We start from the raw sequence: 25,237 nt of genomic DNA, 5'->3' as shown, positions 1-25,237 counted from the left end.
ACATTAAATAAAAGTATAAATGTCACAGAAGTAATTTCAGTGCAGATTTATTAAAATAAAAAATTAGTAATTCATACAATATTATTATATTTCGATGGGTATTTAACTAACAAATTATTTATGAAAAGATATTTTTCCAGAAATCAAAAGAAAATATTTCAAAATAAAGATTCTTAAACAAAGGTCATCAAATGAAAGTATAAACTTGCAAACAATTCAATAGCGTTGAGTTTAAAAGTAAATTTAGTAATCAGTATTCCCACCTTTGTTCTGAATTACAGCACGAAAACGTTTTGGCATACTTCGAACCAAATTTTCTAATATTTCCATTGAAATATCATCCCATTGGCGCTTCATCTCTAAGAAAAATGATTGCAAGTTTGTGCGGCTGCTTTTTGGTATTTTTGAATCTAATATTGACCACAAATGCTCAATTGGATTTAAATCATGTGATTGAGCTGGCCAATTCAGTTTTTCAATTAAGTTTTCTTCAAAAAATCGAGTAGCCAGGCGAGATGTGTGTTTGGAGTCGTTATCTTGTTGGAAGATATCTTCCAACCCAAATTCATTTTTTCCGCACTTATTGTTAAATTTTCGCTGAGAATGTCAACAATAAGTAGCAACGGTCATTCGTCCATCGATTCCATGCTTTATAGTTGATTGTATGCACTGTGGTTTTAAGCGATCAGAAGGCTTACATCACACTCGTTTACGTTTTTTTGAACTCCTTAGCTCGAATTTCGATTCATCGGACCAAATTATTTTATACCAGAAAGTGGTTGGCATATTTATATATATATTCGCTACGGAAATCATTGGTCGTTTTTTTGCGACATAATTTTTCAAGCCAAATGTTCGCAGTTTTCTTTGCATTGTACCAACTGAATCATCTAAATCAAAACTTTCGATCAACTCTCTCGATGAAATTTCAGGGGTTTCGGCAACTTTTCTTCGTAATAGTCGTTCAACGTGTATGGAAATTTTGGATTTTGGACCGCCACCGTACTGAGTGTTGCATGTGTTCCTCTTCTTAAAGTTTTCAAAAATTTTTCTTGCCCCTCCGATCGAAATAGAATATTTTTCGGATATTTTTCGATATGTTTCACCCTTCTTCCTATCTTCTACAATTAAATGCCGAATTTCTTCAGATTTCGACATTTTCCACTAAGAACATAACAAAAAAATATTCATTAAAACAGAAATCCTCTTAATCAATGCAATTTTATTAAATCTGTAGTTAAATTCAACTTTACCTTCAAAAAAATTAACAAAAACTAAAGTTATACTTTCATTTGACGCGCGCTTATCGGCGCACCATCGAAGACTAATCACTCTCAATCGCGTAAATATTTTTTGCATACATAAACTAAGTACGCATTTTATTCCAACAGTTTATTTACGGTGTATCTTCACGAAAAATTCGTTGAGGTTGCCAGTAAGTAATATAAATATACTTTCATTTGATGCCTAGTCCATGATAATAGATTTTTGAATTTGACTTATACGAAAGAAACTATAGATTTGATGTATTATAATTGATCCAAACTTTTTACGTCCTTGTAGTTCGAGTTTTCATATACTGTATTTTTCTCATATTCATTTCATAAAAAATTACTTCTAATTTAATCAAGAGTTCAATTTAAATGTTAAATTTCAAAGGCGCCAGTGTTCAAATATAAAATAATAATTCAATTAAATTACTCCGAATATTCCTCTATTTCGGAAACTCCAAAGACCATATGGTGCTATGAACCCTTCTTAACTTAGATAGGTAGGTACAGTGGATGTCTAACGACGCACCTAGGTCTTTAGGAGGCCCCTTGCGAAACCAACGGGACTGGAATCCCCTCGTACTACCATGTCCTCTCTATGAAACACTCTGTGGCCTTTATAATGCTTTAACTGCGTAACTTCCGAGACATTTTCATGGAAACTGTGGCCGCTAGTTGTCATTATATTCGTTACAATGTCTTGCAGTCGCATCGAAGCAAGATATACAGTCTCTATTTTACTTCTTGGCAGCTACCACAGTAATCATTATAAGATATCGCCAACTTGCTGACATGTTGCCAGGAGCATGTATATTCCCTCTTTATTGGAATATAATTGTAGGGTTGTACTTAATATGGCTAGTTCATCTTCTTCACAGTTATCTGAAATACACTGTGTCCAGGAACCCTTTGCAGGTTTATCGTGATAGAGGAAGCAAGTTCCACTAATAGTTCAAGGCATTCTTTCACTATCTCAGAAGTAATCTTTAACGACTTTAGTGATTTCAGTGATTGTTGTGATCTCCGCTTGAAAGACACTACAAAGCTCTGGTAGTCGAAAGGCGATTCTGCTATCTAGTTTTGTTGAAAAGACAGCGCCTCCCACTCTTCTTAGTTTGTATAGATATTTAACTCTGTGTCTTTGTCCACCTCGCCAAAGGTCAAAATTTAGATTTAATTCTACTGGATTACGAAAGTCCATAATATTGTGTATAAACGGGAATCTGTATCAGTATTCCCCTATTATAGATGACTAAGTAGGGTAGATTCCCTCTGTCTCAATGCTGACTTCGCGACCAGTCTCACAAAACTAGTCAGTAAGCGGTAAGTAAAGAATAACTTGGTGTGGTTCGAAGAGCTTCACTTATATACATATTTACTTGCTGATCTTACACTTTTCAAACTTTTTACCGTGTATTTCTTTTCCATTGCTGGCAAAGAGAGCTTAATGTCTAGAATTAGCCCCAGTTAGTTTTCTCATTCTCCTATTGTTTACTTGGTACCATTTATAAATGGTGGAGTGATACTGGAATCTGTGCTTCCTGGTTGTTCACCAGTTTCACCGCCATTTGAAACTTGCGAATCGAGATTACCTGAAACTATAACTGCTTGAGTGATTGAAAGTAATCCAATTGGAAATACAGTAGTAATCAAGGCAGTAGGTAACCATAATTTTTCTCACACCATTTTTTACCATCACATAAGACTTTCAGAATTTAACATTCTGGATTCTCTAGCTCCATAACCACTGGATTTTACTACTTATCAATCTATCGTGTTTGTAAACTTATTATTGTTTTCCATAATTTCATAGATGGTGTTTCAATAACTCCCTCCCTTAAATAACAAGGCATCCTTTTCATTCATATAGTATTTGAAATTAATCTGATCCGTTAGCGAAACCATTAACACCTGATATGACTACTTTTAGTTCTCAGGTACACAAAAATTAATAGAAAAACAATTTTTTTGTTTATTTTTTGAATCGCCGTGGCAATTGCTTGCTTAATTTTTTTATTTTATTTTTATTGCTTGATTACATTATAGAAAACTAAACACCAAAAACAGTTAAACAATAGAACAGCATTTCAGTACTGTAGTAGTAACTATCTAACGCTTAATTAACTCAAAATCGATGTTATGTTAAGTCCACAGCCAGCTTGAGCATTTGTTTTATTGGAAGTATTTGGTGTAGTAATGATTGTAGAAGTTGTAATCGAAATGACCGTAGTTCTTGTAGTTCTCGTAGTATTGTTTCAATGTGTCATTGTGATAGATGCTCACATCCTTGAAGTAGACGTTGGGCACGAAGAATTGTGACTCATCGATGGGACGATCGAATGGATAGCCGAATGGTTTGCTATCAACGTGACGTGCACCGGAACCAATGCCGCAATAGTAGGTGTAATCAAAGTTAGCATACTGTTCGACAGTGCCATCGTAGGGGGCAACGATGAAGAAGAACTGTACTGGGAATCCACTTTCCCAACCCTTGGGTAAGATCAGACGATCTGGGAATCCGCAGTGTGGTTCGCTAATGTCCAAAGGCAATTCGTATTTACCGTCGAATGCAGCCATCACATAGTGATACAATTCGGTGTAGGTGGTGCGATCCTTGACAGTCCAGTAGAATTCTTCAGATGAACGTTTGATGACATTCTCGCCAGCGACCACTTCATATACGAATTCATCCAATTCAACGAAGTTCATGCGGTTATCCTTCAGTGGAATAATACGTCCATATTCGTCGAATTTAGGACCCAAGAATGTACGAATGACAACTTTCTGTGCCTTATCGGATTCGACAGTGAGGTCGTAGTGGAATGGTTTGTGGTTGAGACGCATTTGACGAGCGAACAGTGATTTGTCCCATACGAATTTACCATCATCGAAGACCATTTTGTCGTTCAACAAGTTGGTGACATCAAAATCAACCAAATCGAAATAGGTGACCAATTCACTAACGCTGGCATCCTTAACTTGAACTCCTGGGGCTTTAAGTTCGTCGTGTGTGTATGGGTGGAAGTTATAATTGAAACGATAGTAGACATCGACAATTACCTTGTAAAAACTGTAAAACAATGGATCACGCATCATGGTTTCGAAGTTGAGGAATACATTGGGATGTGCATCAAAATCGTTATAGTCCACATCAGCGAAGTACATATGGCTCAACATATACCAATAGCTGAAGAAGAATTTGTCGAAGGTATCGACATTCGATTGCATGTAACTTCCGATGTACTCAATAGATTCCGGTTTGCGCATATCGATTTTGTGTCCATCAACGGTGGTGTAGTATCCGTAGTCGATGATATCATAGATACGCTTGAGGGCGCTTTGGATTTGGTTCAACAAGTCGTATTGGCCATAAGATTGACGATGGAAGTAATTGCTGCGGGAGCTGAAACCAACACCATTGTAGGAAATAAGTTGGGAATCATATCCATATTCGTAAGCGTGATTCCAGGAGAATTCATCGATTTCACCGAAACCATGAGACAAACGTTCGAAATAGTAACGGCTCAAGATTTGGTCAACATTGTACAACCACCATTCACCACGACGATCCTTGTTCAAACCGAAAGTTTCACCATCCAAGAAGAAAGCGTAATCCATATTCAAGTAGTACCAGTACGAGTTCCAACCCAAATCCTCAGTGAAGTAAGACAAGGCAGAGTGTTCGTTGTAGTATTCAATGTCACGTGTGTAGTCAACCGGATGCCAGAACATGTTGATATTCTTCATTAGAGACACATATTTATCGTCAGTAACAAATTCGTACGAGTTTTCACGTAGAGGATAGCTCTTCTCGACAGCGTACCACTGTTCACCCAGACCCATAAGTCTCCACCATTGGTAAATCTTGAAGTCCTTGACATAGAAATAGCCCTGATTGTAGTAACGGTTTTCCTTGTGATAGACATCGTGCAATTCCTTCTCGTATTGAATGTATTTACTCCAGGTCTGGTAATCGAATTTCTCAGCTTCATAAATGAATTTGCTGTTGAAGAAATATTGTGGGAAGATTTCGTAGATGGATGGCAATATCAGACCCTTGAAGTCATCACGATGGATAACAGCCAAAGTTAAAGCATAGACGAACATGCCTTCGTTGACATGGATGCGAGCCCATGCGACATTGGCTTGGAAGGTTTCCCAATTCTTGGCGTAGTAGAAGAAGTTGAATAGACCGTAAGCTTGTTTGAGGTGTGTCTTAACGAGGGCACCAAAGAATTCTCCTCTAGGCAAGAGAGCGCCCATTTTGTAGGATTCGTAGAATTTCTCCATATATTGATCGTAGTGCTGAAATCGCAAGATGTATGCGTATATAATATTAGCTTCGTGTGCAGAGAGGTGCATTCGAAGTTAACTGAAACTTACGGTGTAATGAGCCTTGTCATAGACGAAAGTGTGTCCGGTCTTGATGTGTTCCTCGAACATCAGTGGGTCCTCCACACGGTATACGATTTCAAAGAGAAACTTCTGTCTTTCCAAAAATTCTCGATCTGCCACTGTAACATTCTTGGGCGAAGAAACGCTAGCGGCGGCCACCAGGCCAACGAGGGCCAAAAGAACGATAGTTAACTTCATTGCGACAACTGCTCCGGATTAGATACTTAGCTCCAATGCCTAAAGACTGTTGATGTTTCGACAAAACAGAAGGCTTTTTATACCAAGTTTCTTATCAATTTGCATTTATATTGTAGAAAAAACAAAAAAAAAATCATTGCAATTCTGCATGATCTTTTGTGATTCTTATATTATAATAATCTAACACGTCGCTTTATTAAAAACATATTTTTATGACAAGAACATATTTATGGCTATTTTTTCTACTTAGTCAGTCTAAGACATACATAAGACATAAGAATATTAAACTTTAATTTCATTAAATTATATTATAATCCTTAAGTTCTCTTGTTACTACCTGAAATAATGAGATAACAATGACTATTTTTTTATGTTTTTCGTGGCTTAGGTAATGCAGAGTTAGGTTATTTAGGTCTGGATTATGTATAAATAAACAAATTAAACAAAAATCATTTAAATATATTTTCGAACAGATGTGCAAAATCATATTCATTTCACCTATGTAGACACATATATACAATTGAATATCTGTTATCAGTAATTCGGAAAACTTGAGGTGAAGCTTAACTCAATTATTATATTTTTAAAAGTACAAAATTATTGTGTTTATCAGTGTCTTTGCATAATTTCCGAATTTAAGCACCTGTTCGTCTAACGCTTAGTTACTATACGTATAGCTGAAGATGAGAATGATCTATGTATAAGAAATCATTCATATATATGTAGATTATTAAGCAAAAAAATTTAAAGACATTCAAAACACGTGTCTTTAAAATTAATTTAAAACAACTAAGGAAGGGCTAATTTCGTGTCTAACCCAACATTTTATTAAAATTTAATTCATTTTATTAAAATAATACATAATTTGATCCATATATTCGACATAAAGTCCACTAGAATAACGAAAATCATCATATACATATAGTATAAGAACGCTGTTGGAATTCCCAAACAGATTCCACTTTTTTTTCGCCACCATTGTACCCAATATTCTACATATGTTCACTTAATTAAAACTACGATTTCATACATACAAAGCTTACCTTACTGGAAGTTTCAAAATCTTTATATTGGTTATAAATATGAGAGCTAGTGGAAGTTATTGTAGGCACAGAGTACAATATTCCAACGAAAAGATTTCCTCTGACTTTTTATAAAATATGTGAAAGATTTACACATGTTATCGGTAAAAGAAATTGCCAGAGACATGAAGGTTCTCATATCCGATATCTGGGGAAGTGGGTGTGGTTGATAACCGAATTCGCTCATTTTCATATTAGGATGTTAAGGAAATATCATGTAAATTTGGTTGAAATTTTGGTCGAGTCGCGCCCATGGTATAGTTGTTGACCAAAAATCATCTTTACAAAGAAATTTAGTGCTTCTGTTGTTAGTGAATTAGCGTTATTTTGGTAGTTAGATTTAGTAGTTGGCGAGATATGTACAAAAAGCCTATAAGGGTGCGGGGCCTCAGCCACTTTTCGACAATTTTTAAACCAAAGATGCCCCTCCCTACCTTATGTATCGAAGGTTACTTGCAAAGCTTAATTTGTGGCTTAGCACTCCGATTACGCCCATCTCAATATCAATCTGCAGAGTATACATGTACCAAGTTTCATCAAGTTATCGCTCTCAAGTACAGAAGGAAGGACAGACAAAATTATGAATTTCAATTCAATTGAATATTAACAGTTACGTCGGCATCGTGGTCTTAGTCGTGTTATCGAAACGAATGCATGCAGAAGTGTGTACTGCTATCGAAGGTCTATTGTGCCCTCCCACTTATCAAATCACTTCATCTAACCCTATCGCGTTAAGGAATCTTAACATCTAGCGTATGCTGCTAGATGTGATATGCTCTCTTCTCAGAGTAGAGTCTGACTCCTTCTTCTAGTGACTGCTCAGCAAACTGCCACCACTTGCATCAATTTGACTCTTTCTTTCTTTGAACCTTTTCAGATTGTTCCCAAACCAAGTACAACTTTGCCTGCCGAAGTCCAGACGATTGTAGCCATTACCGACCCCTACTGCGCTTGTTTTTTCTCTCTGAGCACCTATTGAATCGAGTGTGGGCCTTGGTTGTAGCTGCTACTTTAGCCAGTATGTCCATGCGATGAAGTAGCCTTGACTGTCACAGGTAGATGATAATTCGTTCCCCAATAAAGTTTCTCTTTAGAATAAAATCTGCGAACTTGCTGATCGCATATAACTCGTCTTGAAAGTTTGGTATTTGGCCCAAATATACCTGCCGCAATGTCTTCCGTTTTTTACGAGCCACCTGTATACCATTGCAGCGTGCTATTACTTAGGTGATCATTTAGATTAGAGTTCTACCAATTACTTTTATTGCCCAAGTTTGTGCTGAAAATTTTCTCGAAGGAATTATCTTGCAAATATCATATCTCGGGTGGACACTCAGCTGTCGAGCTGTTGCCCTGTTCTTCACACGACAAAACGATGTTAACCGCAAACGAATTAATTTAAATTTTATATTATAATAGAATCACTTTCAAAAGTCGTTATAACTCTCGTCCCTAACTACAGCATCTTAATTCTTAAAGACCTTTATTATACTCCTAATCCTCTGGGTTATTTTCCGTTTAGACCAATTTATGTAATATCAAAGTTGTTACTCCAGTTTTACGGACATCTGACTTCTATTGACACCCCTTGTAGAACTGAATTTATAAATCTTTAGATCTAAGAACTTCCGATTTCCCCACTAAACGTGAACGTTTCGCTTTAAATACCATAATTGAAAGACATTCTCTGTTTATATTTGAATCGAAGTAGCAATTTATTGCATTCATTTTTATTTATATTAACATTTGCTTGACTAACAATTAACTAGCAAAACAACATATTAGATACAAATAGAAAACTCATACCCTTTTATTATTCCACAGCCAGCTCGATTTAATGGAAGTATTTGGTGTAGTAATCATTGTAAAAATTGTAGTCAAAATGACCGTAGTTCTTGTAGTTCTCGTAGTATTGTTTCAATGTGTCATTGTGATAGATGCTCACATCCTTGAAGTAAACATTGGGCACGAAGAATTGTGACTCATCGATGGGACGATCGAATGGATAGCCGAAAGATTTGCTATCAACGTAACGAAGACCTGAAGCAACGCCACAATGGTATGTGACATCAAGACTAGAGTGATATTCGTCAGAGCCATCGTATGGAGCAACGATGAAGAAGAACTGTACTGGGAAGCCACTTTCCCAACCTCTGGGTAAGATCAGACGATCTGGGAATCCACACAGTGGTTCGGTAATGTAAGCAGGCAGTTTGTATTTGTCTTCAAAGCCAGCCATTACATAGTGATACAATTCGGTGTAGGTGGTGCGATCCTTGACAGTCCAATAGAATTCTTCAGATGAACGTTTGATGACATTCTCGCCAGCGAACACTTCATAGACGAATTCATCCAATTCAAAGAAGTTCTTGCGGTTATAATTCAGCGACATTATACGTCCATATTCGTCGAATTTAGGACCCAAGAATGTACGTGCCTTATCTGCCTTATCGGATTCGACAGTCAGGTCGTAGTGGAATGGTTTGTGATTGAGACGCATTTGACGAGCGAACAGTGATTTGTCCCATACGAATTTACCATCATCAAAGACCATTTTGTCGTTTAACAAGTTGGTAACATCAAAATCGACCAAATCGAAATAGGTGACCAATTCACTAACGCTGGCATCCTTAACTTGAACTCCAGGGGCTTCAAGTTCGTCGTGTGTGTATGGGTGGAAGTTATAATTGAAACGCTTGTAGACATCGTCAATTACCTTGTAGAAGCTGTAAAACAATGGATCACGCATCATGGTTTCGAAGTTGAGGAATACATTGGGAGAGCCATCAAAATCGTTATAGTCCACATCAGCGAAGTACATATGGCTCAACATATACCAATAGTTGAAGAAGAATTTGTCGAAGGTATCAACATTCGATTGCATGTAACTTCCGATGAACTCAATGGATTCCGGTTTGCTCATATCGATTTTGTGTCCATCGACGGTGGTGTAGTATCCGTAGTCGATGATATCATAGATACGCTTGAGGGCGCTTTGGATTTGGTTCAACAAGTCGTATTTGCCATAAGATTGACGATGGAAGTAATTGCTGCGTGAGCTGAATCCAACACCATTGTAGGAAATAAGTTGGGAATCATATCCATATTCGTAAGCGTGAGTCCAGAAGAATTCATCGATTTTACCGAAACTATGAGACAAACGTTCGAAATAGTAACGGCTCAAGATTTTATCAACATTGTACAACCACCATTCACCACGACGATCCTTGTTCAAACCGAAAGTTTCACCATCCACGAAGAACGCATAATCCATATTCAAGTAGTACCAGTATGAATTCCAACCCAAATCCTCAGTGAAGTAAGACAAGGCAGAGTGTTCGTTGTAGAATTCTATGTCACGAGTGTAGTCAACCGGATGCCAGAATTTTTGTATATTCTTCATTATTGCCACATATTCATTGTTAGACCCAAATTCGTACGAGTTTTCACGTAGAGGGTAGCTCTTTTCGACAGCATACCATTTTTCATCCAGACCCATAAGTCTCCACCATTGGTATGTCTTGAAATCCTTGACATAGAAATAGCCCTGATTATAGTAACGGTTTTCCTTGTGGTAAACATCGCGCAATTCCTTCTCGTATTGAATGTATTTACTCCAGGTCTGGTAATCGAATTTCTCAGCTGCATAAATGAATTTGCTGTTGAAGAAATATTGTGGGAATATTTCATAGATGGAAGGTAATGTCAGACCCTTGAAGTCATTACGATGAATAACGGCCAAAGTCAAAGCATAGACGAACATGCCTTCGTTGACATGGATGCGAGCCCATGCCACGTTAGCTTGAAAGGTTTCCCAATCCTTGGCGTAGTAGAAGAAGTTAAATAGACCGTACGCCTGTTTGTAGTGAGTGTTTACGAGCGCTCCAAAGAATTCTCTTTTCGGCAAGAGTCCACCCATTTTGTAGGACTCGTAGAATTTTTGCATATATTGATCGAAGTGCTGGAATCGCAAGATGTATGTAAATATATACAAATATCAATTTATAAATTAGATTCTTGTGTGGAGAAGTGCATTCGAAATCATTTGAAACTTACGGTGTAATGTGCTTTGTCATAGATCAAAGTGTGTCCGGTCTTGATGTGCTCCTCGAACATCAGTGGATCCTTCAAACGGTATAAGATTTCAAAGAGAAACTTCTGTTTCTCCAATATAACATTTCTGACCAATGTACTCTGGTCGGTAGAGGAAACACTAGCGGCGGCCACTAGGCCAACGAGGGCCAGCAGAACGATAGTTAACTTCATTGTGATTAGATACTTAACTCCAATGCTTAAAGACTGTTTGTTTCGATAAAGTGGAGGCCTTTTTATACCAATTTGCTTATCAATTTGCCTTTTTTTTATAGAATAAACAAGCACAATCGATTGCAATTCTGCATGACCTTTATGACTAACACTTCGCATTATTAATGACATATTTTTATGACGAAAACATTTTTATACCTCAGTTATTTCTTTCTACATAGACAGTCAAAAACCTAGATTATTAATCGTTATCGGACACGTTGCGATGTTGTAATACATTTCTTAATTTTTTGCTACCAAAAAAGTGAGATAACACAAATTTCAAGCTTTTTTGAGTATTTTTTGATAATTTTTTTATTTGATTTTTATGAGAAGAAAAAGACTGCCACTCAATTGCTATAAAATAGCAATGAGATTTATCGATATATTCGATGATTATCCACAGGCACTAAGGCCTCATTTTCGAAGCCTGTGGCCTCAAAAAGTTATTATCCGATATAGACACTCATTCATTTCATCATTGGTGTGCAGTTCTGAGTTCAAGCAAAAGATACCTTCACAGTTGCTTGATTTATCTATTGTAAAGTGGATAAATCAGAATCAAATTGTGCTATATGGCAAGTAGACGCTGTTGGGTACCGGTTTCGTTCATTTTTAAACTGTAACAGGAGAATTTTAATAAATTTATACCTACCAAATCTATTTGAAAATAGTAGGAGTTGTTCTGATATATGGTTTTTGATTCAAAAGTGGAAAGGACCTCTCAAAGATAGCCCAAATTCCGTTTGTTGAATCACCTCAACGTAATAAGAAATTTAACAAGAAATTATCCTAAGGAAAGTACAAGGATCTAGGTATTTATAAGTTCAGGAAAAACAAATTTGTTGAAATGGAAATATATTCATATACATATATCTACTTAATAACCATAATTGAAAGACATTTTCTTTTTATATTTGAATCTCCGTAGCAATTGATTGCATTTGATTTTATTGGATATACATTTACATTTGCCTGAATAACAATTATCTAGAACCACGGATTACATATAAAAAATAAGTTCATTCCACAGCCAGCTCGATTTAATTGAAGTATTTAGTGTAGTAATCATTGTAGAAATTGTAGTCGAAATGACCGTAGTTCTTGTAGTTCTCGTAGTATTGTCTCAGTGTGTCGTTGTGATAGATGCTCACATCCTTGAAGTAAACATTGGGCACGAAGAATTGTGACTCATCGATGGGACGATCGAATGGATAACCGAATGGTTTTTTGTCAAAGTGATGAAGACCCGAAGCACTGCCACAATAGTAGGTGAAATCAAAGCTTGTGGGTTGTTCAACTGAGCCATCATATGGCACAACGATGAAGAAGAACTGTACTGGGAAACCACTCTCCCAACCTTTGGGTAAGATAAGACGATCTGGGAATCCACAGTGTGGTTCAACAACGTTCGCAGGGAATTCCTCTTTGCCGTCGTAGGCAGCCATGATATAGTGATACAATTCGGTGTAGGTGGTGCGATCGTTAATAGTCCAGTAGAATTGTTCAGATGAACGTTTGATGACATTTTCACCAGCGACCACATCGTATAAGAATACATCCAATTCAATGAAGTTCATGCGATTATCCTTCAGCGAAATTAAACGTCCATATTCGTCGAATTTAGGTCCCAAGAATGTGCGTATGACAACCTTTTGTGCCTTATCGGATTCGACAGTGAGGTCGTAGTGGAATGGTTTATGGTTGAGACGCATTTGACGAGCGAACAGTGATTTGTCCCATACGAATTTACCATCATCGAAGACCATTTTGTCGTTCAACAAGTTGGTGACATCAATATCAACCAAATCGAAATAGGTGACCAATTCACTAACGCTGGCATCCTTAACTTGAACTCCTGGGGCTTCAAGTTCGTCGTGTGTGTATGGGTGGAAGTGATAATTGAAACGATAGTAGACATCGGCAATTACCTTGTAGAAGCTGTAAAACATTGGATCACGCATCATGGTTTCGTAGTTGAGGAATACATTGGGATGTGCATCAATATCGTTATAGTCCACATCAGCGAAGTACATATGGCTCAACATATACCAATAGCTGAAGAAGTATTTGTCGAAGGTATCGACATTCGATTGCATGTAACTTCCAATGTACTCAATGGATTCCGGTTTGCGCATATCGATTTTGTGTCCATCAACGGTGGTGTAGTATCCGTAGTCGATGATATCATAGATACGCTTGAGGGCGCTTTGGATTTGGTTCAACAAGTCGTATTTGCCATAAGATTGACGATGGAAGTAATTGCTGCGTGAACTGAATCCAACACCATTGTAGGAAATAAGTTGGGAATCATATCCATATTCGTAAGCGTGATTCCAGGAGAATTCATCGATTTCACCGAAACCATGAGACAAACGTTCGAAATAGTAACGGCTCAAGATTTGGTCAACATTGTACAACCACCATTCACCACGACGATCCTTGTTCAAACCGAATATCTTACTATCCAGGAAGAACGCATAATCCATATTCAAGTAGTACCAGTACGAGTTCCAACCCAAATCCTCAGTGAAGTATGACAATACGGAGTGTTCATTGTAGTATTCAGTGTCACGTGTGTAGTCAACCGGATGCCAGAACATGTTGATATTCTTCATTAATGACAAATATTTGTCTTCAGAAACAAATTCGTACGAGTTTTCACGTAGAGGGTAGCTCTTCTCGACAGCATACCACTGTTCACCCAGACCCATAAGTCTCCACCATTGGTATGTCTTGAAATCCTTGACATAGAAATAGCCCTGGTTGTAGTAACGGCTCTCCTTGTGGTAGACATCGTGCAATTCCTTCTCATATTGAATGTATTTACTCCAGGTCTGGTAATCGAATTTCTCAGCTTCATAAATGAATTTACTGTTGAAGAAATATTGTGGGAAGATTTCGTAGATGGCTGGCAATGTCAGACCCTTGAAGTCATCACGATGGATGACAGCCAAAGTCAAAGCATAGACGAACATGCCTTCGTTGACATGGATGCGAGCCCATGCCACGTTAGCTTGGAAGGTTTCCCAATCCTTGGCGTAGTAGAAGAAGTTGAATAGACCGTAAGCTTGTTTGTAGTGGGACTTAACGAGGGCACCAAAGAATTCTCCTCTAGGCAAGAGTCCACCCATTTTGTAGGATTCGTAGAATTTCTCCATATGATGATCGTAGTGCTGAAATCGCAAGATGTATGCGTATATAATATTAGCTTCTTGTGCAGAGAAATGTATTCGAAATCAATTGAAACTTACGGTGTAATGTGCCTTGTCATAGACGAAAGCGTGTCCGGTCTTGATGTACTCCTCGAACATCAGTGGATCCTCCACACGGTATACGATTTCATAGAGGAACTTCTGTTTCTCCAAGTGAGCGCGATCGGCATATACACTCTTTTCAGTGGAGGAAACACTGGCGGCGGCCACCAGGCCAACGAGGGCCAAAAGAACGATAGTTAACTTCATTGCGACAACTGCTCCGGATTAGATACTTAGCTCCAATGCCTAAAGACTGTTGATGTTTCGTCGAAGTAGCAGCCTATTTATACCAAAACGCTTATCGCCTATACGATTCTTGCCTCTGGTTCTGCCAAAGAAAGCTGTGATGGCAATCGTCGTTTGCTTGACCTTTTGTGACCACGCTAGTGGCTCAGCCTGCATTATTGAAAACAATTGATATGTTCTTTTAATATTTTGTTTCTTGCACTAAGGTGAGAGCAGCATCTACATGTTTGTACACATTTGTATTTGGTTGTCTTTATTAGCATGTGCTGCATATATTCGGTGTGATAACATTATCAATTCCCGCTATGGTCGGTTGTTGTTTATGTTTTCGTTGTGCATTCTGGAACAGATGTGCGAAAAAGCATATTTATTTTAAAACTCATACACTTTCACAAACATAAGCAATAAAAAATTATTGTGCTAATTGGTTTTAAATGCTGGTGTAATCAGTTATCAGTCTCTGTCTGGAAAACTACCCACGCCCATTCAAGGCTCGATGAGTCTTCATCAATTATTCAGACCATATTTTTGTTTTTTTTTGCATTGAAAATAGTATTTATAAGTTTTCAGAATATGCATAAGAGTATTATACAGAAAATTTTACTTTTCAGGTCGTCTTTAGTTACTTGTTCTCTGAAGACCTCTATAAACTGCAATCTTCCAATCTATAGACTATCTTTAAAGTATTTTTTCACATTTTTGTTAATGGCAAGAGAGTTTTAGGGAAAATTATTATTCTCTGTTTTATTATTGAACACTGTTGCCACGCCTTCTTTACATCGAGATAGATGTGATAAGAAACTCTTTCTAATTTATTTTAAAACAAATTTACAAACTCAAAAGAGGCTGTGTTAATTATTATTTGTAATTTGAAAGATTCCTCAGATACTCCGGTACAATACGATGATATATAAGTCTTTATATAAATCTTCCTTTTGTTGTTTTTTGTTTTGTTTTTGTTATAACGGTTATCCTGACCTGGTTGAAACGGACAGTATAATTCTAGTTATCATCTAAGTCATCTAAGAGGCGGTCTAGGAAACGAACGGTTTCGACTGGTTCGTACCATAGAGTGAGGGGTGTTATATGTGTCGGGTTTCGTTCGGCATGCAAGAAGATGGTCAGTGTCATCCGAGAAGTTAAACCTTCTACAATATCCAGATCGAAGTTGCGCGATCTAAGTTTTTTAGTTTAAATCTAAATCTTTCTCTTTCTGAATACCACATTTCGAGTAAAGACTTTATTGTACAATTATTTTAGGCTTTTGTTACAAATAAGGCTTATTTTTTCGAGAGATCACAACCCAAGAAGTGCAATTATTTTGGATACAAATAAGAATTGTTATTTTTTCGAAAAATTTCGTGGGTGACCACAAACCACGTAACGAACTTTCCGAGGTGTCTTTCTATGGTGGAAATTTGAAAAGTTCGTATAGTAATGTCTTTACTGAAATCTAGAGATCGCTATGGTTTGTAACTGAGTATTCGATCTCATCGAAATTGAATAAACTGGCTTATAGCAGGTTTCTCGTTTGAGAATCGTAAGATGTCTAATTTTTTTTATATGTGATATCATTTACGATTTGTTAAGAATTTTTAATTAGCATACAACATTCAAATTTAATTCGATTTAATTTTAGAAATTTGATTCACGAACACGCTATTATCACCAAATAGAAATATACATTTGTTTAATATTTACTTCTTAATTTGATAATTTCGGTGCTGCGTATGTTGACGACTAACGTGTCATAAGGCTTATCACTTAGATTTTTTTATTTCAATTTCTTTGAAAAAATTGTCATAATGAGCACCTGAACTTCGCATATGCTGAGCGGAATCACGTACACTTATTTATAGCATTAAACATATCACCTCAGGGTTATCGCCAAATGCCGTTCTGCACAAAATGCAATCTTCGAAAATATGCACTTTTTAGTTTAAAGACTTTCACAGCGCTTTCAAGCGGTAACATAATGCAGGTGCTAAAAATTACAGTTACAATTGACGCTAGCATAGCGGCCGTTGACTAAATTTAACTTCAAGGATAATGCCTTGATCACAGATCGTGTGTACTAGGTGAAGCACAAGCGCGATTTCATCGATATTGTTTTTCGCGAAATATCTCGAGTCTCGTGCAATGTCACCAAGTATGTATAATTGTAATTTGTGACAAAAAAAAATTATTTTGATTTAATTGAAATAATCATTATTCCTTATTACTCCAGAAACATTGCCGTTGTCTATAAAATGTGTGCCTTTTGTGACGAAAATTGTGTTCAGAAGTATTTTTACAACAACTACCGGCCCATTTTTATTTAAAAAAAAAATATTTTTAAGTATGTAGTACATATAACCTAGTAAATTAACACCTAATTGTTTCATTAATAACACGTAGAAATTATATTGATTTCCTTCTAATGCTGCCTTAGTAAGTTACCGCTGTTGCTAACAATGATTTAGTTTATCTTATAATTTTTAGAAATTAGCAATAGTTTCGTGGTAATTTTTTGTAATATTAAATTATTTATTAAGTATAATGTAGTCAATTTGTATAGTAGTAAATTGATTTTGTAATTAGCTGTTAATTAAATTTTGAAATAAGATTGTAATTAAATTTTAATGATTGTAAAATAAAGTTTTTAAAAAGTTGAAAAATTGTGTTAATTGTATTTGTATCTTTAATTGAGTCAATTAACAAATTTTCACTATACATATTTATTTTAATATTGACTTAATTAAGATAACGTCTGAAAAGTATGTTTTCAACATTTTAATGAAGTGTACTGTGTCTATCGTCGGCTTATTTTAGTGACTGCATTAAGTGAAAGAAGTGATCGAGTATTATTGTATATATGTATGTTATTGGCGTTCAACCGTTTAGCCCGTTATAGCCGAATCGATGAGAGCGCGCCACTCTTCTCTTTCCTTCGCAGTTCGGCGCCAGTTGGAGATTCCAAGTGTAACCAGGTCGCTCTCCACCTGGTCCCTCCAACGGAGTGGAGGCCTTCCCCTTCCTCGGCTTCCTCCGGCGGGTACTGCATCGAACACTTTCAGGGCTGGAGTGTTTTCGTCCATTCGGACAACATGACCTAGCCAGCGTAGCCGCTGTCTTTTTATGCGCTGAACTATGTTAATGTCGTCGTATAACTCGTACAGCTCATCATTCCATCGTCTGCGGTATTCGCCGTTGCCAATGTTCTGAGGACCATAAATCTTGCGCAAAAACTTTCTCTCGAAAACTCCTAGTGCCGTCTCATCTGATGTTGACATCTTCACCAGCTTCTGCACCATAAAGCAGGACGGGAATGATAAGTGACTTGTAGAGTTTGATTTTTGTTCGTCGAGAGAGGACTTTACCGTTCAATTGCCTACTCAGTCCAAAGTAGCACCTGTTGGCAAGAGTGATTCTGCGCTGGATTTCGAGGCTGACATTATTGGTGTTGTTGATACTCGTTCCCGGTATACGAAATTATCTACGACTTCGAAGTTATGACTGTCAACAGTGACGTGGGAGCCAAGACGCGAGTGCGCCGACTGTTTGCTTGATGACAGGAGATATTTCGTCTTGTCCTCATTCACCTCCAGACCCATTCGGTTCGCCTCCTTATCCATGCGGGAAAAAGCAGAACAAACGGCGCGGTTGTTGCTTCCGATGATATCAATAACATCGGCGTACGCCAGGAGCTGTACACTCTTGTAGAAGATTGTACCTTCTCTATTTAGCTCTGCAGCTCGTATTATTTTACTCGAGTATTATTAGTACTAGAGCATTCTGGAGTTGAAAATTTATATTTTTCGTGAAACTAATGGAAATATTTTTTGTGAAAAGAATAGACTCGAAGGAATGGAAGCCTCTACTAATTATTTCTAGCTAAGAAAGTTTCATAGTAATCAGAAGTTCAATCGTCGAACCTCTCAACCAGTTCGAGACTATTATATAGATTGTGTGAATTGAGATTCTTGCATATCTTTTAACACCCAATTGACTGATTTTCATTCTAAAAAAAAACATTTTTTTTATAAAAAAATTAATTTATTATTTCTAGATAAATATTTTACTTTTTCTAACTTATACAATTTCATTTTTCTCCTAAAATTCTAAAATTAATATTAATTTTAAATAACTAATTACATATAAGTAATTTCATTCTCTAAATTAAATGTACTGCTATTTGGATTGCTCGATGATTTCTTATTGCCAATTTTATCAGCTTCGTGTACCGTCGTTGGTAAAATTGTATTTGAGGTTTCTGGAAAGAGCAGCGATAAGCAACCACTGACCAATGCGCAAACTGCAAATAATATGGCGGGTGCATTTTCATAATATTTAGCCTGAAAAGAGACAAGAAATTATATAAAGAAAGGGGTTATAAACAAAATCATTGAAGACAAAATTGCATACGAAATAAAAGTTCGCAGAGAACCAAAAATATATAGAGATTTAAAGGACCTGGTTAAAATTTCAATTTTCTCGAGGTTAGGTTAGTTCAAGGGGCAGATCTCCGCGACTATATAGAATTTAACTTAGAAAGCACAATACAAAAGTATTACATTATCTCAAAATGTAAAACTGTTATAGGAAAAATATAGATAGATTCGTTTCGGTCACGTAGATTCGAGTGCACTGGGTCATGAACATAAACACTATTTCTGAAATTGTGTTTTCGCGTATCTTTAGCCTGGGCCCACTACCAAGGCTTTCTGTCCTTTGTTGGGAAAATGATAGTATGAATGAATTTTCAAATCTCTTCCGACTTGAAAGAATATCTATAACTATATTTAAAATCTTACCAACAAAGGCGTCTGTGGCGCTACCATGGAACCAAAACGGCCAACCATCGAGCAGAATGACATCAAACTGTTACGCAAATTCGTTGGAAATATCTCTGAGGTGAAAAAGTATAAAACCTGGAACGCTGCGGTAATGGCGAGCTTACCCACAAGGAACAAGCTCAACTGTAGATAATAATTTTCTGTAAGAAAAAACATAAGTCACTTATAACGATAATAAAAAACGTCTTTTAAAAGACAAGATTCCTACCTGAATCCACAAAAACTGTGCAAAGACAGCATACACCACTGAGCAACATATAACCGCAAAGCGAAAATCGTCTACCAAATCTATCCATTGTCAGACAGGGTATGAAAAATCCAGGAATTTCCACAAGCGCAATCAAAATGAAATTATAGTATTTATTACCACCCAGAAGCACCGAGTTCAAGCTGAGTCCATAATAGACCAGCACCGTTACAACCCAAGATAGTGAACAGTTTGCAATACGAAAGAATAACTTGCCGAATGCCTCACGCAAGGGGAAACGTCCACCAATTTGGCTGCTTAGCTTCTCACGATTCGCTAAAATCAATTTATCCAACGTTGGATCGGATAGTCTACGTTTATTCCGTTGCGCCACACGTTTCAATATATCCGTTGCTTCGGTTTCACGTTCCTGACTTAGCAGCCAACGCACACTCTCCGGTAGTACCCAGTAGTAGGAGATCATAGCTAATGCCGGTATATAGAATATACGTAGCATAATACGCCAATTCGGAAAGTACATGGACACAACGGCTAAGAGCATTTCCCCGATCGCATAGAAGATCGTAATTATACTGCAGGCGAATACACGTTTGCTGGGGCCCACCAGTTCAATGCCAATGATAAAGCAAATGGAATAGAGTGAACTATTGGCGACGTTATCGAGGAACTCGAAGGCCAGAAATGGCACGTATGTGGTAGTAAACGAGCGCATAATTCCAAATATGGCGCTCAGTACGCCACCAAGCGCGAGTGCATTACGACGCCCATATCTGGAAATTATTGTTATTTTTATTTCAAAAAACTATAAATAGTATTTAAATATTACCTATCCGATATTAAGCCACCTAACGGTATACCAACAAATTGTCCCACATTATTAATGGTACCGGTGAGTGTCAGTTTCCACTCATCATTGCAGTAAATGCCGAACTGTTGAGTTTATGCGATTATGTATTAGTTTATTATCTATGAACATTTGAGTTCAACTTACATCATTCGATATTGTCACTTCAGCGTCGCGAAATATGAAATTATTTTCGGCACAGTCTTCCGTCTTTTCGTCATCAAATAAGTCTGCCGTACAATACTGTTCATCTTCACGTGTAGTGGTCCAATTTGTAATTGCTCTGGGTGCGTATCGTTTACACTGATCCAAATCACGACTCTTCATAGGTATGGCATATTTAACCCATGGCTCATCGTAGGCGCTTAGTTGTCCATCACACTCTGTGATATTGCATCTAAAGTAAAATATGAATTGTACTTTTAACTCAGAAGCCTTTTTATTAATTTCGATTTTGTAACAGTTATCAAAAGTATTTGTTTTCGAGATTTCTTCTTATCATTCTATAGACTTGAAATATAAGCGAGATTGGAGACCTGGAATACCATAGGTTGTTTTTAGAGAGACTTTGTTGAAGAACGCCGTGGAAAATAGAAGTTTTGACGAGAAGTTTTCCGAATTCAAAAAAACACTCAAAGGTTTTGAGACCGCTTTAGAAAAAATACTATGCGGGCGGGTCTTTGCTTTAATTACCTATTTTGGTAGCAGAAGATCATATATAATTTCTTCGACTTGAGAATCTAACCTTCATTTGCAACTATTAAACTGCCTACTCTACATTATTATTTGTCAAACTTCTTCTTTTTCTTGACTGGCGTAGACAACGCTTACGCGGTTATAGCCGAGTCCACAACAGCGCGCCACGCATCTCTCCTTTTGACAGTTTGGCGCCAATTGGTAACACCAAATGAAGCCAGGTCCTTCTCCACCTGGTCCTTCCATCGGAGTGGAGGTCTCTCTCTACCTCGGCCTCCTCCGGCGGGTACTGCATCGAACACTTTCAGAGCTAGAGCATTTTCGTCCATTCCAACAACATGACCTAGCCAGCGTAGCCGCTGTCTTTTTATTCGCTGAACAATGTCAATGTCGTCGGATAACTCGTACAGCTCATCGTTCCATCGTCTGCGGTATTCGCCGTTGCCAATGTTCTGAGGACCATAAATCTTCCGCAAAACCTTTCTCTCGAAAACGCCCAGTGTCGCCTCATCGGATGTTGACATCGTCCACGCTTCTACATCATAAAGTGGGATGGCAATGATGAGGGACTTGTAGAGTTTGGTTTTTGTTCGTCGAGAGAGGGCTTTACTTTTCAATTGCCTACTCAGTCCAAAGTAGCACCTGTTGGCAAGAGTGATTCTGCGTTGGATTTCCAGGCTGACATTGTCAAACTGGTGACTAATAAATCTATGTTCAGCACATCTACTTCATTACTGGGTAACGTCTACCACAATTTATGCTCGCCACTACATTTCCTAATTGTAAATATGTTTTTGTGCGATTTCATTAACGAATCTGTGAAATTTCGCATTTACCTAGTTTATTAACACACTTCGATTAACACACAAATTATTATGTTTTTTTGCAACATTTTTTTTTATATTTTTTACACGGACTAGCTGAAGTTATATAGACAACTTTATTACTAATAGTAGTTGCTTCAATGTACATATATACATACATACTATATACATAAATATTGAATTAGCTGTGCGTAATTTGTTTTGGTAAAAAATGTTGAATTTCAATTTCTTGCAAAAAAAAAGTGATAATAATGATAATGTGTTGAGTACGAGGTGTAGCTATTAAGTTAGGGGATTAACGAATGTAAAACTGTTTGCTTTTTACTGCTCATAATATAATTACATACTCGCAATAATAATCTTCCCGTGAAGGTTTTCTCTACCAATTTGATATTATTGCCCATTTAATTTAAGGGCTCAACCCTTACGAAATGGTTACTACTTTGACAGATCGTATAGACTTTTTTGTTTTTATAACACGATATATCTCATATCATACATGTTGTTTTAGCGACATAAATCATTCTCCAAATGTTTTTTTAGAATATGGCCGAGTTGATAGATATAAAAATCCGCATCCGTTCTGGTATGTAGACCAGACTGTCGTGGTCTCACATTTGACCTTTATGCTTGTTCTTAATATCTTTTGCTAAATATATTGCCTTCCTTCCTATTCATGGTGTGTGCTTTGTTTAATACAGTAAAAGCTCTTTATTCGCGGGGTATATGTTCCATAAATATGCCGCGAATACAGAAACCGTGAATACGGGATGGGATTATAGGGGATATGTTCCTAGGTGACAAAAAAAAAAAAAACAAATAGGTATATAAAAAATTATTTAATTGAAGTTTTTGAACATTTCAACTAATTATCTTAAGGCTTGGGCAATGGTTTGAAGAATTTTGTAATTTTTTCTTGCTTAGCAGTTTTCAAAAGCTCCTTCAATTCAGACTGATACACAGCAGTCGCATTAGCAATTTGTCTTTTAAAAATTAGACTTCGTTCCATAGACGGATCAATGTTCATAAAGAAATCGCAGAGCTCATTTGCCATTCTTAAACCTTCATTAAGATTTTTCAAATTGAATGTCACGTTTCCAGTGCTTGTTGAATCCTCTTCTTCAATAGGTTGTGTTCAGTTCCATGTGAGCCCCTTCTATATGGAAATATTAGCAAAAGTTCAAAAATATTGCGAAAATAGTGGAATATTTAACATTTTCTTGTAATAAGATCTATTTTACTTTTTTATTAGTCCATTTGACAAGAATATTGCGTTGGATACCTATTGGAATAATTTTATTATTATGTATGTACTTATTAGATCCGCGAATAAAAACATGTTTAGTCGCGAATATAGAAATTGGGTCTCATTTTTTTAATCCGCGAATAGTGAAAACGCGAATAAAGGAAGCGCGAATAAGGACCTTTTACTGTATTTAAAATATCATAGAACTGAAACATTTACCGAACTTCTAGGTAAAAATAATGGCAAATCTTGTACGAATATTAATTGAAATTTATTTTGGTGAGGATTTCGGCAGCTCTGCTTAATATAATCTCGAGTTTTTCACTATTATTTGAAAATTAAAATTTAAAAAAATAAATAAATTTAATGGGCCCTGATGCATACAGGGTGTGTTCAAAAAATAACGGGATTTTTAAATTTCGTGAGTTTGGATAGTCCAATTGTCAGTTATGTTGATATCCATGCCGTTGAAGTACGATAATATGTTTTCCAGCTGTATTAAGAAGCACTCATTATGTAAAGGCCGCTAAGGTTAGATGTTTTTTTTATGAGTTTCGTTTGTTAAAAGCTCAAACTTCGTAGCTTGTTCGTGAAGTCAAAAACAATATACTGTAACGATGCCTCAGCCTCTATATTCACCAGACATTACTCCGTGTGACTATTTCCTATTTCCAAAAATAAAGAGCCGTCGTTTTGCTTACGAGAAATCGCTGAAAGAGTCAAAGGTTATCCTATAAATCGAGTTTCGACGATTGGAAGAACCACTGGCATAAGTGCATGATAACGAATAGGGACTATTTTGAAGGCGACAATATTAATGTAGAGAAATAAATAAATATTAACAAAAAAAAAAAATCCCGTTATTTTTTGAACACACCTCGTAGAAGAAACAATTAATTTACTCTACATACATAGAGTCATGTGAAAAATAATAGGGACACATGACACATGTCCCTATTATTTCGCACACTCAAAAACGATCTTACTTCACAAAATGATCAACATTTTTTCTTTGATAACGGTTCTTTACTTCACATTTTTGAATTTTTTTTAATTTTATTTTTAATTTTATTTTTTACCTACTTTCAAGCAACTGTCCCTATTATTTTTTACATGACTGTATATTATTTTATTGCCGTTAAATAACACAATTAACTGAAGAATATTTCATAATAATTCACACACCTACATACATATATATAGGTCTATAATATAATGAGCGCACAGCTGTTGCTTTCATATTTCTGTTATGACTATTTTAGTATTTTTAAATTCTTTATTGTTTTTGTTTTGGAAACCTTCACCAATGGCACGCTCACCTGTGCGCCACATTGCCAGCTGTGAAAATATATGTGACCGACGAGACGGCATTGAATAGCACCGGCAGGCATGTAAGCACAAGTATTACGATTTGAAAGCGCCCAAATTCTCCCAAACGTATGAGTATGTCATCCAAAGTGGATTCCTCTTTATTGTTATTGTTGTTGTTGTTGTTGATGGTGATGGCAGGCAATGATTCGTTGCGCTGTGTGGTGGCACTTGTTGGTGATTGCATATTTCCAATTGGGTGGTTTAATTATTGAATTGGTTATTAAATAGTTTTGTTGTTGTTGTTTTTTAATTGTTTATTTTTTTGAATTTTTTTTTAATTTTTATTTTTTATTTTTTATTAGTTTTAATTTTTATTTTTTATTTTTTATTTTTAATTTTATTTTTGTTTTTAATTTTTTTTTATTTTATTTTTATTTTTTATTTTTATTTTTAATTTTTTTTTATTTTTACTTATCTTTTATTTTGTATTTTTTTGTTTTTTTTTTTAATTATTAATTT

The 25,237-nt window shown here is 36.4% G+C and overlaps 5 protein-coding genes across 5 annotated transcripts in view; 1 reads left to right on the top strand and 4 right to left on the bottom strand.

The window, feature by feature from the left end:
- Positions 1–25,237, top strand: part of LOC128921324 (DNA polymerase eta-like) — a 110,986-nt gene that overhangs the window by 11,713 nt on the left and 74,036 nt on the right. The gene's annotated exons all lie outside the window — the stretch shown is intronic.
- On the bottom strand, positions 3,409–5,928 carry LOC128921326 (larval serum protein 1 beta chain-like). The gene is made up of 2 exons (XM_054228547.1): positions 5,655–5,928; positions 3,409–5,576 (listed from the first exon to the last, which is right to left on the bottom strand). Exons 1-2 carry the CDS (start codon positions 5,862–5,864, stop codon positions 3,444–3,446), a joined length of 2,343 nt encoding a protein of 780 aa, XP_054084522.1. The 5' UTR covers positions 5,865–5,928; the 3' UTR covers positions 3,409–3,443.
- LOC105210767 (larval serum protein 1 beta chain) lies at positions 8,637–11,263 on the bottom strand. The gene is made up of 2 exons (XM_029043353.2): positions 11,003–11,263; positions 8,637–10,907 (listed from the first exon to the last, which is right to left on the bottom strand). Exons 1-2 carry the CDS (start codon positions 11,210–11,212, stop codon positions 8,781–8,783), a joined length of 2,337 nt encoding a protein of 778 aa, XP_028899186.2. The 5' UTR covers positions 11,213–11,263; the 3' UTR covers positions 8,637–8,780.
- LOC128921325 (larval serum protein 1 beta chain-like) lies at positions 12,155–14,788 on the bottom strand. Its single transcript, XM_054228546.1, has 2 exons — positions 14,506–14,788; positions 12,155–14,427 (listed from the first exon to the last, which is right to left on the bottom strand). Exons 1-2 carry the CDS (start codon positions 14,713–14,715, stop codon positions 12,295–12,297), a joined length of 2,343 nt encoding a protein of 780 aa, XP_054084521.1. The 5' UTR covers positions 14,716–14,788; the 3' UTR covers positions 12,155–12,294.
- Positions 18,824–25,219, bottom strand: LOC105209202 (organic cation transporter protein). Its single transcript, XM_011179501.3, has 6 exons — positions 24,727–25,219; positions 20,789–21,038; positions 20,624–20,727; positions 19,798–20,567; positions 19,548–19,729; positions 18,824–19,088 (listed from the first exon to the last, which is right to left on the bottom strand). Exons 1-6 carry the CDS (start codon positions 24,960–24,962, stop codon positions 18,885–18,887), a joined length of 1,746 nt encoding a protein of 581 aa, XP_011177803.1. The 5' UTR covers positions 24,963–25,219; the 3' UTR covers positions 18,824–18,884.

This window comes from Zeugodacus cucurbitae, chromosome 4 (assembly GCF_028554725.1).
Source record: "Zeugodacus cucurbitae isolate PBARC_wt_2022May chromosome 4, idZeuCucr1.2, whole genome shotgun sequence".
Lineage (NCBI taxonomy): Eukaryota > Metazoa > Arthropoda > Insecta > Diptera > Tephritidae > Zeugodacus > Zeugodacus cucurbitae.
This window is presented reverse-complemented; position numbering and strand designations above follow the sequence as displayed.